A 17,752-nucleotide genomic window follows, 5' to 3' on the forward strand; every position below is an offset into this window, starting at 1 on the left:
TTGTGTGAAAGGGATGTAAGAAGGAATTACTAATCAGCATTCATAAGAATCATTAAAATAAAGGGACATCAAAAATTAAGGAGCACAGCAGGACAAAAGGTAAAAAGCTTATTATTTTTACTTGGGTGCCTTTGGCTCAGGCCTGTAACGCAGCTGCTCCAGAGGCTGAGATCTGAGGATTGTGGTTCAAAGCTAGCCCAGGAAGCAAGGTCTATTAGACTTTTCCTTAAAAAAAGCCAGAAGTGGAGTTGTGGTAGACTGCTAACCTTGAGCAAAACAAGCACAGGGACAGTGCCCAAGCCTTGAGTTCAAGCCTCAGGACTAGAGTATACACACACACACACACCTTGTTATTTTTCCTAGGTAAACAATTTTCCCATGAAAAATTTGTAAATAGGTGGCTATCACTACCTGTCCATTCTCTGTAGCTTCCTCCTAAGGCGATGCATGTCAGCGACTGTGCATGCCCACAACACACTCAGAGTTTCCCTGAGTGGGACACACAGAGGGGACACGCAGAGCTGACTGAGGTGAACTAATTCCAGCATCCCTTCCCTGCTCATTGTGTCCTGAAGACCTAGGAACTGGAATCAATAAGATACTTATATCCTAGCTTCATTGCCACCTTTCTGCATGACTCTCAGTTCATTGCACTGGATAAACAACATCTAATAACATGACACAGCAATTCTGCTCACCTCAGGTCAAGGGAGGGAATGGTAGGGTCATATAATTGTTTCCTACATCTACAGACCTACCAGTTGAGTCCATTTCCATGGTGTCCAAAACCTTGGTTCCTATGGCTTTCACTCTTTGTCCACATGTGAAATGGCAAGCCATGGTCTATGTGCCTTCTAGCATTCTTTTGGGGGGCCAGACAGGCTGAGAAGCAGCACCTGGTTACTCTGTGACTGTGGTGGAGAAGGCTGGAATGGAATGACTTGGAAACAAGGAGGCCTGGAGCACTGAGGCATCAGCAGGAAGGCAAGAGAGCTTTCTTGGAAGGAATGTGTGGGGGGGGTGTAGGGATCTAGTTCATCCTGGAGGAAGCTAGATGAGTTTTAGATAGATGGCTGGAAATTAGTCAACAGATGGTAAGGTTTCCTGAAATATGAATCTCCCTGGTCCTCATTCAAGGTCAAAGTCAGAGTAATTATGGAGATTCACTGTGACTCCTCTGGATTTGCCCTGAGGGAGTTGGTGGCTCTCCGGTGGAACCTGCAGTTTCCTGGAGAGTGTGTCTCTAGGGTCTACGCCCTGGGCTGACCTGTCTCAGACTGTTTGGATGTGGTCTCTTTTCCTTGCTTTCAGCACAAATTTCTAGCAGCATTTGCACTGTCGTTACAATTGAACTGTTGCCTTCCTCAAGCCCCTGCTTAAGCCTCCGTGCTGTTGCATGTGGCAATGGAAAAGAATTGCATTTTGTCTTTCCTCCAGGAATTGTCTTTAGGAGTGTCTGTGAGCTGTGCTGTCTTTAACCCGTCATGCTGACAGAAAAATCTATAAACTAAGTAATGCATGCACCTTCTATCTGGTGCATATAATGTAACCTTTCTATTAATTACAATAAAAATGTATGGAAAAAAGAAAATCGATAAACTTTATAAATTCTTAGGCATAGAAAGGGTCTATATAGGTGACCATAACAGTACCCCCAGAATAATGGTCACATCTTCTAATAACTGAGTGCTTCCTGTAGCAAAAAGATTGCTTGCTTTTGGGGAAGACAATGGTGAGGACTGAGCTGTGATTTTGTGCAGCACTTACATCTGCCAATCATTGTCCCAGGATTATGATTTCATTTATTTATACACTCTTAAACTAGAAAAGTAATGATAATGATGACATCACTCTCAGAATGTTATAAAGATTATGTTAGATAAGATTATATATAAAGATTATTAAGAATGTTTCAAAGATTAGATGAATTAGTATTTAATTTTTTCTTAAAGAAGTGCTGGGAACACAGCTGATATTTAATGAATGCAATCTGTTATTTTCTAACTCTGTATTATTACCCTTATTACTGTATCCCTAACTATTAGACCACAGGTCATGTAATGATTTTTCATCCCTATCAGACTGCACATGGTAAATATGGTTGTTGAATGGCATTTTACTGCAGGTACATCTCACGTCACGCCTTTGTGCTGCCACTGGGTGTGGTGGCTCATGCCTATAATCCTAGCTATTCAGGAGGCTGAGATCTGAGGATTGCCATACAAAGCTAGCCCAGGCACTACAAAGTCCATGAGACTCTTATCTCCAGCTAATCACTAGAAAACCAGAAGTGGCCCTGTGGCTTCAGGCCCCACTATCGACAGAGAGAGAGAGAGAAAGAGAGAGAGAGAGAGAGAGAGAGAGAGAGAGAGAGAGAGAGAGAGAGAGAGAGAGAGAGGCAGAGACAGACACAGAGACAGAGATATGAAATAAGATATCCCACATTAATGGAAGTCAAAAGAAAGCAGAAGTAGACACATTAATATCGGGCAAAAATGTATTTTAAATAAGAAGTCACTGACAGAGGCAACACAGTTCATCACATAATGATAAAGGGATCAATTCAGCCAGAGGAAATGGCATTTGAAAACATGCATGCAATATCAGAACACTCAAGTAAACAAATCAAGAATTAACAGGCCTAAAGAGCAAGGCCTAAGAATAATAACTGGAGATTTTAATGTCCTACTTTCAGTGATAGATCATTCAGAGAGAGAGAGAGAAAATATTTTCAAAGAACAAACTTTCAGTTTCATTCATTCATTTGTAACATTCATTTCATTTTGTTATTTTCTGCCCTGATATTTATTCTTTTTCTGCCCTTGTCTATTTGGAATCCTAAAATATTCTTGCATCTGGTTGCCATCCCTTTTCAAGATTTGGAGAGAGTTTTCTGCTATTATTTTATTGACTACATTTTTTAAAAATGTGTTTAGCTTGTATCGCCTTCCACTTTTCCATGCCTGAATTCCAAGTCTTGCACGTGCGTTTCTTTAGTTCTTTAGTTTGTTTTTTTTTCTAATCTGAATATTGTACTACATTTGCCTGCCTGAGAGTCTGTCTCCAAATCCATCCAGACTGATGGAAAGGTTTTCAACTGATTTTTTTTTTGGCTTGTCTTCTTGAGCTTTCCATTTCCAGAGGCTCACATACATTGTTTTCAAAATTTCTAAATCTTTAATGGACTCCTTTTTCATGTCCTGCATTTAATTTTTCTTGAAATTCATCTAGGTGTTTATTTGTGTCCTCTTTGGCCTGTCTTTCTTAGAACCATGTCTTGGATTCTTTACCAGATATTTCATCCACTTTCACTACCGTTAGTGTTTGTTTCTGTAGAATAGTTGAGCGTTGGAAAAGTCATGTTGCCTCCTTTTTTTTAGTCATGGGATACTTCATTGGGATTTACATATCTGAGTCCATGTCTTTTGGTGGAACTTTTAATTTTTCTGTAGTGTTTCATTAAAAAATATTCTTTGTGGCAGGGAGTTTGGCCTAGTGGTAGTGTGCTTGCCTAGCATGCATGAAGATCCAGGTTTGATTCCTTGGTACCACATACATAGAAAAAAAGCCAGAAATGGTCTATGGATTGAGTGGTAGAGCTCTAACCTTGGGAAAGCTTGAGGACAAAGCTCAGGCCCTGAGTTCAAGTCCCAGGACTGGCAAGAAAATATATATTTTTATTGTTCAGTCAGTATCTTGAGTGACAGGGATGTGCTGACATCTGCCACCACCAGATTTGGGGGCATGGCTCAGTTGCTATGCATTCTCCCATATGCTCAAAGCACTGGGTCTGAACCCCAGCTCTGCTCAGATGGTGGAAATCTGGCAGGCGTCTCCTGAGGAAAGCTTGATTGACCTCCTGAAGGCCACCTTCAGGTGAGAAGTGTGCTGGAAGCTGATGCTGGCTGCAGGGAGCTTTACACCCTGTTGGCTTCACAAGCACAATCTTTTGTATCCCAGGGGCAGCATGTGGCCAAGCCTAGAGCTGACCTCTGAACATATTGCAATGTAGGGAAAACACACAGCGTTAACTTTTTGTTTTGGTAGGGGAGAACTGAGGAACCTAGGCATGCTATCTGTTGGTCTAAGTGCTATCAGACCCTGCCTGGAGGTTTATCTCCATGTAGTGGGGGAAGTGTGTATAAAGAACAGAGGGGTTTTACTTGGAGTCTTCAGCCCAGCCTCCAGCAAATGGCATGCTGGAATGAAATCCACAACTGTAAATCTCAGTCCTCTTGGATCCTGCCCCTCAGTTGAGCTTGCTGTTGGGAAGTGGGGAGAAGTTTGTGGAAATCATATGGTTCGGAGGCCCCAAATTCAAGTCCCTCAGTTCCAATCAGCAACAAACCCCCATGAAATTGTATTTCCCCCAAGGGGGTCTCCTCATTCTCAGACCCTCCTGTGGGAACTAGGCTGTGCACATTGTATGATGCTGAGTTATCAGCTGGGCGCCTCCACACTCCCCTAGAAGTCAATGCAGAGAGCCAGGAGGCAGGGGCTGAACGCTGCAGTGGCCTCAGTCTCTGTGGGTGTTTCCCTCAGATGATAGGACCCACTCCTCACCAGGAAGCTCAGAGCCTCTGACCACTGAGACCCTTACTGGTGAAACTGCTGTTTAGACTTCTCTGAAGGTCCATTGTCCTTCTCCACAATCACTACACAGGGCCATTGACAGACACTTTAGACAGGGTGACAAATGTCCCTAAGCCTTGATTGCCCAGGTCACCATCAATGTGGGGTCTTGCTATAGATCCCTCTGCTCTGGGGAGTGACAGCATGTATTTCTTCAAGGCGAACTAAACTTCCACACCAGAGCAGTGACAGCTGCCCCATCCCCACACAAGGGTTAAGGCTTGTAGGAGGGTGTGCTTATCTTCTAACTAGAATTATTAGTCTGTCACAAGGGCCATTTGGCTGACTTTGTAATTTGCCTCAGTGTTCCCTTCTCCCTAAGGATCCTGGCATAAGGTTGGGACTGTTAGCTGCTTTTTCCCCCTACTGTTTCTTTTTCTCTGTGATTTTCTTTCCCATGTTCTGTCTGAATTTCATGATTTGTGATACTCTTGGGTCAACCAATGGATCCTGGTTCTGCAGTGGGCTTCCTGATCCTCTTGTTTGTGGTTTGGCTTAGTCAATGGAGAGCTGCCACAGAGATCAGAGGGAGAAAAGATAGTGAGGTGCCATTTATTCCTGAACTTTGATCTAGAGGTTGATAATGAACTCTTTATTACCTTTCAGGTTTGGTGTGCAGAAACATTCCTTTCTAGCTTCAGGGGTTTGTACTCTCCTAGATGTTTTCTACATACACTTTGTCTTATAATTCATATCTATTTATGCATTTGTTAATTCTTATTTCTTTTTCTGTCAGACAACCTTTATTACATCAGAAAAGGCAACATTGGGCACCAGATATTGCAAAAATATTTTCTGACCAACTCGAAACTTTCTCAAAAGTAAAAGTCTATAATCACATTTGTAAGGCTAAATATAAACTTTTTTTTCTAGTGCTGGGGCTTGAACTCAGGGCCTGAGCACTCTCCTTGGGCTTTCTCAAGGCTTGAGCCACAGCACCATTTCCAACTTATTCTATGGATTTGGTATCAAGGAATCGAACCCTGGTCTTTGTGCATACTAGGAAAGCACTCTACCATTAGGCCAAACTCCCAGCCTAAAATATAAACTCTTATGGGCCAAATAGAATTTTGTATAACTGGCATCCTCAGAGTCAAATCTTCTTTCAGGTTTCAGTAGAAGTGGAGTGAGGGGATGTGTTTACTTATTTATTGAGGCTGACCTGAGTTTAGGCAAACTTGAACTAGAAAATATTCTGCCTTACCTTTTGAACTGAGTTTACTGACCTCTGTCACTATATCCAACTTCCTTGTATATGATCTTCAATTCCTTGGTCACAGTGCCTTTACTGAATGTTATAATTAAACTAGAGCTTTATTGTATTAATTAGAACTGAGTATTATTATTTAATTGGCAATAAATCTGACAAATGTCATTTCAGTAAGACTTTAAGGAAGAATTCATGACCAGTAAGGATACTGTAATTCAGTAAGAAATAAGTAATAAAATTCTTAGAGATTTTAAGATAGGTAAATAATATCCAGTCTAATTATTTGAAATCATTTGTAGGTTAAATTCTTGAGACTAGCATTTTTATTCATCGGGCATTAATATAGTTGGGACATACTTTACATGGTCAAGATTATAAATATAATTATGTGTTAACATGGTTCTTGGCCTCTGAGGACTGAAGGTTTAGTCAGAGGGATTAAAACACTTGATAGTCAAATTTGACCTGTAAAGACCGATTGACGTGTTTCAAAGCATGATCTATTGAAGCCATATCTTGCCGCACAAGCAGGGAAAATCTGATTATTCTTAACCTGTGGAAGTGGAAGCCAAGGCTGATACTTTCCCAACTGTACTCTCTGCTAGTCATCAGCATACATGATACGAGAACCCAATACCTGAGCTGCCACTCTGACAAAGGGAATAGAAATGAATTGGAAATTAAAAATTTGAATAACTTTTCTTATAAGATCTTCAAGAGAAGGGATATCAAGGTGGAAAGGGGAGAAGCAGCTCTTCATAGCAGGTGACACTGGACCTCCCCAGTGTGTTTCCCAGCATCCAGTGCGTGACCTCAGAGCATGGATGAAGAACTTCTGTGGAGGAAGAGTTTCCCCAGAGCCGCCTTCATGTCCCGGTTTCTCAGACTGTAGATGAAGGGATTTAACATTGGGGTCACTGCTGTGTACATCACAGTAAGCACTGCATCCTTCAGGCTGTAACTGGTCAGAGGTCGGAAATACATACCCATGACTGTCCCATAGTATAAAGAAACCACCGTGAGGTGGGAGCCACAGGTGGAGAAGGCTTTGAGTATGCCCTTCGTGGATGGAACCCGTAAGACAGTGACAAACACCCGAACATAGGAGACAATGATGCAAAACAATGGCACTGAGAAAACGCCAACCCCAAGGTACATCATCTTCACGTTGAAGCGGATATCAGAGCAGGACAGCTTGAGCAAGGGGGTAATGTCACAGTAGAAGTTGGCCACTTCCTTGTTGCCACAGAAAGACAAACTAGCTGTGAGTATAGTATGAATAATGGAATTGGTGTTTCCAACCACCCAAGACCCAACAACCATCAGGACACAAGAACGGGGTCTCATAATGGTGGTGTAATGGAGAGGACGGCTGATAGCCACAGCCCGATCAATGGCCATTGCAGCCAAGATATAGCTGTCTGTGTTAGCCAAGCCGATCATGAAATCCATCTGTGTGAGACATCCAGCAAAGGAGATGGCTTTGCTACCCATGAGATGGTTGGCCAGGGTTTTGGGGACAGTGACAGAGGAGAAGAAGATGTCAACCAGAGAGAGGTTGGCAAGGAAGAAGTACATGGGGTTGTGCAGGCGACCGTCAGAGAGAATGGCCAGGATGATGAGCATGTTTCCACCCAGCGTGATGGGGTAAATGAAGAGGAAGAGGAGGAAGAAGATGTCTTCCTGGTGCTGCTGTCCAGTCACTCCCAGAAGGATGAAATCGGTGGTGGCAGACTGATTTTCTTCTCTCATGATTCCTTCAGCATGGAAGGGGAAGAAAATCGAGAATTAGTAATGCAATTATTGCATGTTGTGTTCCATAGCCAATATATTTTACTGAAGAAGTTTATTGAATCTCCCCCAGATTTTATGAAATCCAAGAATTCTACACAGTTTGGAGGGACCTCCCTGGTCTCTCCCTGGGAACTGACATCTTTACCACTAGACATGGCTATTTACAATGAGAAATCTAGGAATCAGAGGTAATTCACATGCCCTAAAGCACCTAATCATTTCACAGTTTACATTCTTGTTCTTGGAACTGCTCACAGAGGAATCATAAACATGGGAGAAATATGATTCTCTGTTCATTTAAGATCTAAAACATATTTCTTGCTCTCAAGTACATTACAATTTCATGGAGAAAAATCATACTTATGTTAGTAGATATAAGGCAAAGACATTATTTTAGGGGAGTCTTTGACAAAAAGTATGGCTTCTCAAGTCCTTCTTCTGTCAGCAGAAAGACTTATCTACAAACTCATAATTGTTCCATGGAACAAGCTCAGTGTCACTCAAAACCCCAGGATGTGCTACGGGTTCACTCCATATTAGGAAGATTCAAGTAAGACACGTTCACTACAAGAAAGATTAGGTGAGAAGAAATAAAATTTCATGTGATCACCAATGGTTTTGCATTTTCTTTAATTAGGCTATTTAATCACCCAATGCTCTTCCTCTAACAGGCTATTCATTTTGACTAAGCTGATCTTTCACCCAGGTGAACTCTCCACCTTCTCTGATATACTATGGACAACATGGCACTTTTCAATCTTCTTTCCCCAAACTTGGATGATCCTGCCATCCTTTCCCAAATACATAGCCCCAAACAACTGTTCCTTCTTCTACCTGACTCTTGCAGCATATTCAGGAAGAGTTGAAAAATGGCAGAAAGCTAGGTGCAGTGGCACCCACCTGTAATCCTAGCTACTCAAGAGGCTGAGATCTGAGGATCAAGGTTCAAAGCCAGTTTTGGCACAAAAGGACCTGAGACTCTTATCTCCAATTAACCTCTAGAAATGAGAAGTGGGGCTTGGCTCAAGGGTAGAGCAGTAGCCTTGAGCTGAAGAGCTCAGGGACAGTGTCCAGACCGAGTACAAGCTCCATGACCCACAAAAACAAAAAAGAAAGAAAGAAAGAAGAAAGAAAACTGGCAGAAATATGGGACTAGAATTCATGAACCTCCAATCCACTTGGTCACTTTGCACTCTTCCATGATAAATGAAGATCCTCCAAATCTTTGTGACTCTCCTCCAACTTCCCATGGCATCTAAATGAGCACTTTTTCAGAATCCCGGAGGTCATTTTCTCATTTCTGCAGAAATTCAACCTGTGAGGGATTGTTTCTTCATTGTTCATACAATCACCTCCACCTTATTTCCCTCCTCCCAAGACCTAATAAAGAAGTGTCTGTCAAGCATAATCTCATTGTTTTTCTCATTGTGCCCTCTCAGGTTTTTCAGTTGCTGTATTTTCTTTTCAAATATTTGCCTTGATACCAGCGCTTCTTAGTCATTCAATAAAAGCTTCCAACCCTTTCATTCTTTCTGACAACCATTCTTTTATCTCTTGTGCTCCTTTTTGGATGCAGTCTTGTTTGTAGAGATGTCTGTTTACCATCTGGAGAAAATATTTTAACATGCAGCTGTGAATGTGTCTGCTCCGTGAAAATCACTCACTTTCTACTTATTAATAATAGATGAAGTCCAAGTCATATACCATGGGGGAAAAACTCAATAATAAATTGTTGAAACAATTCAGGGAAAAATGTGTTGTGAAGCATCATTATCAGAGCAGAGAATACAGGTTAGAACAAAGAAAATAACCAACCTGGAAAAGAAATCTGGGTTTGTGTTGTGGAAGGTTTTGATCCAAGGCAAAGAAATTAATAATAATTAGCAGAATAATGTGGGTTCCATTAAGTCTTTGTGGAAATAGAAATATTCTGTCTTTCTTTTAGTGTGCATACAGACATTTCAGCCTATTCACTGGGTGACCAAAACAGGGCATCATATTTTCACTAAGGTTAGCTTATGAGGTAACCACAGTTATTTAAACAGTAGTGCTAGTGGCGCTAGTGGCTTATATGGAATCCCAGCAACTCAGGAGCCTGAAAACTAGAGAATCTAGACACAAAAGTCAGTGAAACCCAATCTCCAACTAACCAAAAAATAATGCTGGATTAGAGGCATGGCTGAATTGGCTCAGTGAAAAGTCCTGTGCTCAAACTACAGTTTTAAAGAAAAAAAACATTAAATATACCCACTGCAGGACCAAAAGAACCAAAGAACCTGAGAAGAGAGGTTTCTGAGCACAGGTACTCTAAGAGGAGACACACAGTGTTGAACATTAGAGCATTGCCCTGGAGAGACTTTATCAATACAGCAACCCAGGAAACAGGCAAAAAGACTCTCAGAGCTCAGGGAAAGGATCCTCAAAATGCACGAACACAGTGCCTGAAGAATGAATGTCCTTAGCTCATAAAAATCAGGTCAGAGTCTCATCCATGGATTACCACCAATATCCACCTCCCTGGAAAGGGTTTATGCTCTGAGATATCAGTGACATGAGTATAATGGTTCTGTGGAACATTTTTCATTGATATAGGAAGCCAGGGCTTTCTCTTTGTCATCTGAGTGGCAACTGATAAGGTAAAACCTGCATCTTGTGAGGGTTATCAGATTCTTCTGATAGTGCTTTGGTGGTATACTATAGCTCTGGGAAGGACCCACTGCCAGACACTATGGAGTGTGAGAGTGGAGTTCTTTCTAAGACTATGCTTTGCCTATGTGTGTGTGAGTAGTCACGGCCCATGAAGACACACAGTAGGGCTTCAGGATAATGGTAGACCTTAGAAGGAAGGAACCTAGTCAAAAGCACCTTGTTCAAGCCAGTGCTTGTAGACAAGAACCCCCAGAGGACCGTGGTCAGAAGGAGATTCTCTCACTTTGCGTCTTGAGGTATATCTATTGCATCTTGAGGTCTTAGGAGCTAGAAGTCAGGCAGACATTTGTGTCCTCGTGTTATTGCCACCTCTCTGAGGGACTTTTGTCAGTTCACCTCACCTGATAATCAGTATCTAATGAAATAATGCAATAATTCTACTTACCTTGTGGGGCTTTGGGAGGTCAAGGGAGAGGCTGGCTGGGTGCAGGCCCTGGTGCTCCGTCACTCGATGCTCATGTCATCATCTGTCCAGCATCCACGACCCCCTGAGGAGTCAGCACAGACCTTGTCCTGAAAGGTCCTGGCCCTGTGGCCTTCACATCTACCCCGTGCAGGAGGTGCAGGCAGCGGGGCTGGTACTGTGTGCATTCCTCTAGTACTAGGGATATTTTGGATGGTGGCACTTCACCACCATTGAGATGAGGTAGAGAGGACACAAGTGGGATGGATTGGGAGGAGGAGTGCCTAGTTTCCTCCCCATGAGAAGAGAGGACAGAAGGAACTGTCTGGATGGGGGCTGAGCTTCACAGGCTAGTGTCTGGTTAAGGAAGCTGGGCAAGTGTGCGCATAGACTCTCACCCTCCACCCATCAACGATGGCTTTAGCCAGGATATATCATGGAGCAACCTAAGGTTATAAAGTCTTCTGAACCTTGTGGCCCCCACATCTTCACTCAGGTCAAAGAGTCATTGCTGAGAGTTCTAGAAACAGAAACGTAATTGCTGTTTCCTGAGGGGGCACAATGTGTCCCATGAGTAACCCAGGGTTTCCTGGAGCTCGTGTCTCCAGGGTCCAGGCTCAGGGCTGACCATGTCTTTGCTCTGGTGTTGTTCTTCTCCTCTGCTCTTCAGCATGAATTGGGGCCAACTCTGGGGACCTGCATGGATGAACAGTATGACTTAGCAGTTGGTGATTTAACCAGCCCATGCCTGTGCTGTTCTTCTGTCTAGTGGTGTAAATTAAAACATTATTTGCCATTTTTCCCCTCGGATTTGACTTTAGGAGGGTCCACATGTGAACACTGAATGGAGGTTCTTTGATTTCCTAGTGATTTAGAGAAAGTGCCTCCATGTTCTTCAACCCTCTTTATGCATGTGTCCTCTGTAGAGTGGCCCTGGATGGTGGGCCTTGTCCTGAGATTTAGCCCTTCCTGTGGCAGAGAGCTCACCACTATCTGCAGAAGACACCAGTGAGGACAGAGATCCCCAGCAGGCTCCTCACAATCTGACTATAATTGACTTTGGACCATTATTTAACTTACCAAAATGGGAATAATAGCAGCGGTGACAGCAGCAACAGCCTTCCCAAGTAGTAAGGGTGAAGGAATTCTAGCTGAGAAATTCACTGACATCTGCACACACTTAACACTTAGGAAGTGTTGATTGTAGATTTTGCCCCTGTGGACTGTCTCTGAACCACTTCCCTACTGCCTGTCTTGCAATGAGTCATGCAGCATCAGTCTGTATCCACCGTACTCTGTCCACCATAGATGGTTAAGTGCTTGGTGAATTCTATTTTCCCCTAGATAGGTCTCAGATCACACCATCTCATTGGCTCCATCATTAATCATTCTGTGTCCAGATAATGCCCAATGTCCAGGATACAACGGGGTCATATCAGTTCTTCCCTCCTAATAATCATACTGCACAATCTTGATACCCACTTCAGAATCTGTTTCGTTCTTCCATGCCTTATTTACTGGGCCCACTGTAGACAGAAGGAACTGTATATAGCAGTAAAGGCAATATTAGTAAGCTCTTGAGCTCCTAAATAGCTAGGCTTATAGGCATGAGCTACTCATGCCCAGCCACTGTTATTTCTTATACTTCAATGGGTATTTTCTCTCTTTCCTGTTTTATGTCTTTTCTCTTTATTCATTTACCCATCTCTTCATATTACTTATTATACTTCTGCTTGTGATTTTTAAATTTTCTAATTTCATTCATTTTCTACCACTTTTGTAGTTCAGCTGTCATTGTCAACCTTTTAAACTACATTTACAGTTAAATATAGTTTTATTACCAATGTTTACTTTTTGTCCATTGAGTGGTAGAAGGGATTAATATTTCAAGACAAGATTCTATATAGTAACAAAATAGCATTACTCAGGCATGAAAACAGAGATGAAGTGGAAAGAATGGTAAACAGAAAGAAACTAAATACCCAACAGCCACTTTGTCCTTGACAAAGCTACAAAAATATACTTTGGAGAAAAAATAGCTCTTTAAGGAACAGTGCTGGGGAAATCAGATATCCACATGCAGAAGACTGAAACTAGAACTCATCTCGCTTCCTGTACAAAAAAAATCCCATTCCAATATAGATGAAAGACTTTACATGAAACTTTCAAACCCCTACATGAATATATAGGGGAAATATGTAAAGATATAGGAATAGACAAAACTTCTGAACAGGACTTCAGTTGCCCAGGAAATCAAAGCAACATTGAAAAGTATGATTGTATGAAATTAAAATTATTTTGTACATAAAGAGAAACAATTGTCCAATTGCCTACAGAATGGGAGAAAAATCTTTGCAAGCTATTCATCAGATAAATGATTAATATGCGGAATATATACAGTACTCAAAAATTAATTGCTGAAAATAATAATTCAATTAAGAAATGAGCAAGATGGTCAGGTTGGCCCACAGCTATAATCCTAGCTACTCAGGAAGCTGAGATCTGAGGATCACAGTTTAAATCCAACCCAGACACTAAAGTCCGTGAGACTCTTATCTCCAATTAACCACTAGTAAAACCAGAGGTGGGGCTGTGGCTCAAGAGGTAGTGTGGTAGCCTGGAGCTGAAGAGCTCAGGGACAGTGCCCAGGCCCAGAGTTCAAGCTCCACAACCAACAACAAAAAAAATGAGCAAAGAAACATACCACTCTTGAAATAAGTTCAAATAGTCAATAAATACATGAACATTTAAAATGTTTAGCCATAAAAGGTGTGCAAATCAGTTATGTAACCAGTCTAGGTGCCCATCAACAGACAAATGGATAAAGAAAGTATGATATGTATGAACCATGGAATTTTAATGCAGCCAGGAAGGAGAAATTGTTTTATGTATGAGGAAAGTGGGTAGAAGCAGAGGTGATCATGTTAAGTAAAAATAAGTCTGTCTTATAAAGACAATTCTCACATGTATTTTTTTTCTCCCCTGTGGAATTTAGGGAGGGAAAAGGGCACGAAAGTAAAAAGATAACAAGTCAGTATATGAAAGGGGAAAAGGAGCAGGGGAAGGATAAGAAAGAGTAATAAATAGAGGAATGTCATCATTGTACATTAAATGAAGCAAGAAAATATATGAAATCCATTATTGTGTAGGATAAGTATATGCAAACCAAAACATGATTGACCATGGTCAATATTGCGTATGTAAGCATTTACAGTGCCAAAGAAGCAGATATATTTTCTTATGAAAGAAAATAGGAAATTATACAAAATGTAACTGAAGGTTATGATCCATCAAAATATTTCCATCCATCAAAAAAATCTCCTGACAATAGACAATAGCTTCTCATTTTACGCGGTTCCCATTCTGTAACACGGGACTTCTGTTTGTTGTTACTATTCAAGTGTGTCCCACTCCTTTCCAAATAGAATCGTCAAGAATTTCCTTTGAGTTGATAGCCTGTTACAAGATGGAAAAGGATTTTGTTGAGAAAAGGTGCAAGTATATTTTGGATGTAATTGAAGGCTGTCATCTCCATTCTCATCAATAATCCTTCCCAGATTTTCTTCCCAGAGGCTATCCCGTTGGTAATCCTGAGAAAATGACTTCTTCCTTCATCCATGCTGCCTCCTCCATTCTTTTTGTATTAGGAGAACGCAACTTGCTCATTAAAACTTCCTGCTGCTCTGAAGGAGTCCTAGGCGATAGCCACATGAATACTTACAGGAAAAAGACGTAGGATTTCCTTCCTAATTGTGTAGCTGCAACAGTAACTGGTTACCCGAGTTTGGAAAAATCATGCCTATCTTTTTATGTAAATCTATTGTGTGAGGGGTAAAAAAAATAGTCACGGGATAAATTATAGTTTCTAGTTCTATTTCTATAGGATTAAAATATTTTACTTAGCACATATTAGCTCTGCAAGGGGGTTTCATTGTGATATTTCCATACATGCATACAATGTAGTCAGGTCAGTTGCATTTCCTTCCTCACTTACCATTCTCTCTTCTGAAAACAATTTAGGAACTACATACAAATAGTCTAAATACACAAATCGAAAGACAGTATTAGCTGAGTGAGTTAAAAATAAACATTGTCCAATTGTATGATCTCCACAGGAAACCCTCTTCAAATACTCAAACTATTTGAAAGTAAAAAGATGGGGACATATGCAGATGTGGCTACATTAATTTCATATAAAGTAGGTTTCAGAGCAAAGAAAATTACCTGAGGCAGAGAGGAATAGTAAAGATATAATTATGTAATGATCAGGGGGTTATTCTACCAAGAAGACATTTCCAACCTTAGCTGGGGTTGCCCCACAACTGATAGGAAGAACAAGTGAAGAAAAACTGGTAAGACTGAAAGGTCACAGACAAAACCGTGGTTGTCATGGGGGAATTCAAACCCCCTCCTTCAACAATTGATGTAACCATTAGTTGGGAAGTCAATAGAACTTAACAACAGACACAACTTAAAAGGCTGGAATTTGGAAATGGCTTTTCTTCAAGAATAGCAGAACACACATTTTTATCCCCTCCTAGAGGTTTATCAAACACATTCCTAGATAGTATCTACCATCAAATTTAAATTAATTTCTACCAACAAGTAAATGAAATCTATCCACAAATTTAAAATACCTGGAATAATAATCCAAAGTTTTACTCAGTAAATGGGCACAACTGGAATGTCAAGACTTTCCCTAGGGATTAAGTCAGCATCTGAGTTTAAGGGCCTAAAAATGGAGGAAGCAGAGCCTCCCTGGAGCCTCATTAGTGGGAAAATAGACAAGTGATAGGTTAATGTTGATAGCAGTAGAATAGTCCTAGCACAACATCTCAACACAATTAACTATTTCCCTTGGTGGTTGTATGGAGTCAAGTCCTGTCTCTGGCTCCAAGAGAATTCAGCCTGAGAGATCTTCTTACATTCTCTTTGTGCAAGTTTATATCCTGGTATAGATGGGAAATTGAGTTCCTGCCATGCCTGACAGAGCTCTGTGCCACAGTGCCCAGGGCAAGGACAGATTTCCATTAGAAATCAGTATAAGTCTATGGGGTAAAGTTGGATATTAGTGGCTCATACCTATAATCCTAGCAACTCAGGAGGCTGAGAACTGAAGATCATGGTTTACAGCTGGCTTGGGCAGGAAAATATGTGAGATTCCTATCTCCAATGAAGCATCAAAAAGCCAGGAAGCTGTGGCTCAAGTAGTATAGCACCCATCCTTGAGCCCCAAAGCCAAGAGACAGCAAGAAGCCCTGCATTTAAGTGTTAGTACTGTCACACATCATTTACTTGGAACCAATTGCCTGATGAGTAAGGTCAAGAACTGTGAGATTATTCTAACTTTTTTCCTTCAAATGTCCACAGGAACACATCGCAAATTGAAAAAGCATTTGCCAATGGATGTTCGGAGTTTAGGGTGGCTTGTCTAGTCTTTTAAATGTTTTCATTTGAGTGGGAATACATTAATACAATAGATTTTCATTATGATAATTCCACGTGTATGTACATGTGTATTTTGCACAATTTCACCCCTCCTTTCTCTCCCTCTCTGAATAGTCTGTCTACCTATCTATCTTTTATCTATTTACAGACAGATGGGAAAGGTACTATTTGATCCTCTCTACCTTTCAGCATCATTACCTTTCTCTCTCCCCCATCCTACTGATACTCCCTAGATCATTCTATGTTTACAGTAATGCATCGTCATCATCCTCATCACCATCACCATCATCATTGTCGTCATGATTTCTGGTCTAGTTTCACAAATGAATCAGAACATATAATATTTGGTTTTTTGACTTTGGTTTATCTCACTCAACATAATAATCTCCAGTTCTATCTATTTTCCTGCAGATGATTTAGTTTCCTTTTTCTTTATGGCTTAGTCATATTTTAGGGTAGAGGCAAACAATTTTCTCCATTCATTCTTCAGTCATTGGATACCTTGGCTGAATCTACAATGGCTGTTGTTAGCAGAACTGCAATACACATGGGTATGCAGGTGGCTTTCTTTATATAGTGATCAATTCTTGAGCCTGAGGAGGGGGGGATGTGATTTTCAGGTGATAGCATGCTACTCTGATGGGCTCCAGTTTCATTGTTCAGACTCTTCTCATTCATGAATCACCAGAAATCCAAATTTACTTCACTGAGTAAACTTCCTTGGGTTGTAATTTCTCTCTGCTTAACACATGAGCCAAACAGCATAGAGAAGTAGAAACTTCAATAGGCAAATACTTGCAAGGTCCCAAGTCCTGGGTGAGGTCCTGGTGACACTAGGCTCAGTCAATTAATCTTGCCTGGGAGAAGCTCCAGCTCTTGATTCAGTAGGGAACAAATAGGATAGTTAAGGGAGAAAATCAAGATGAGCGGGAGGAGGGGGAGGGAAATGGGGACCATGACATGAGAAAAGGTATCAGTATTTGTGAAGTAATGTACCTCCTATCTGGTGAATATAATATAACCCTTCTATTAATTACAATAAAAATAAATGAAAAAGAAAAAAATCATATCTACTACCCCACTCCCAGGCTCGCACATGCAGTATATTTTTATACTTTTCTCTGTGTGTGGGAAAATGACAAGAAGTAGTTCTTGTCATTATCTAATAAGAAATGTCCTATGCAAAAGTTTTTACCCTTTATAAATACCACCAATAACCTTCAGGCATTCCTGCATTTGACTTTTTATCTTTTTGCTGTGTTGGAAATCTTTGTAAAAATTCCATATTTCTGTTTACTTGCTAGGATATATCTGTTTAGGAGTACAGTTACAGAGACAAATTATGTGCATGATGAGATTTTCTAATATCTTCATTTTGGAATAATAAAGTTAATACCCAATCTTCCTAGTTTGAGGCATACACTGCAGGTTTTTCTCAGACTACAAATGCACACATATGTATTTAAAAAGTAAGATCACACAACACTTGTATTTTTTATTTAAAATTTCATCATGGAGGACGGGAGGCATGGCTCAATTGGTAAAACACTAGCCAT

The 17,752-nt window shown here is 40.9% G+C and overlaps 1 protein-coding gene across 1 annotated transcript; it reads right to left on the minus strand.

The window, feature by feature from the left end:
* Positions 1-6,655: 6,655 nt before the first annotated feature.
* LOC150050810 (olfactory receptor 1A1-like) lies at positions 6,656-7,594 on the minus strand. The gene has a single exon (XM_090351554.1). The coding sequence runs from the start codon at positions 7,592-7,594 to the stop codon at positions 6,656-6,658; it is 939 nt and encodes a 312-aa protein (XP_090207680.1).
* Positions 7,595-17,752: the final 10,158 nt, after the last annotated feature.

Source organism: Megascapheus bottae, chromosome 17, assembly GCF_031878675.1.
Source record: "Megascapheus bottae isolate mThoBot1 chromosome 17, mThoBot2.hap1, whole genome shotgun sequence".
NCBI classification, from domain to species: domain Eukaryota; kingdom Metazoa; phylum Chordata; class Mammalia; order Rodentia; family Geomyidae; genus Megascapheus; species Megascapheus bottae.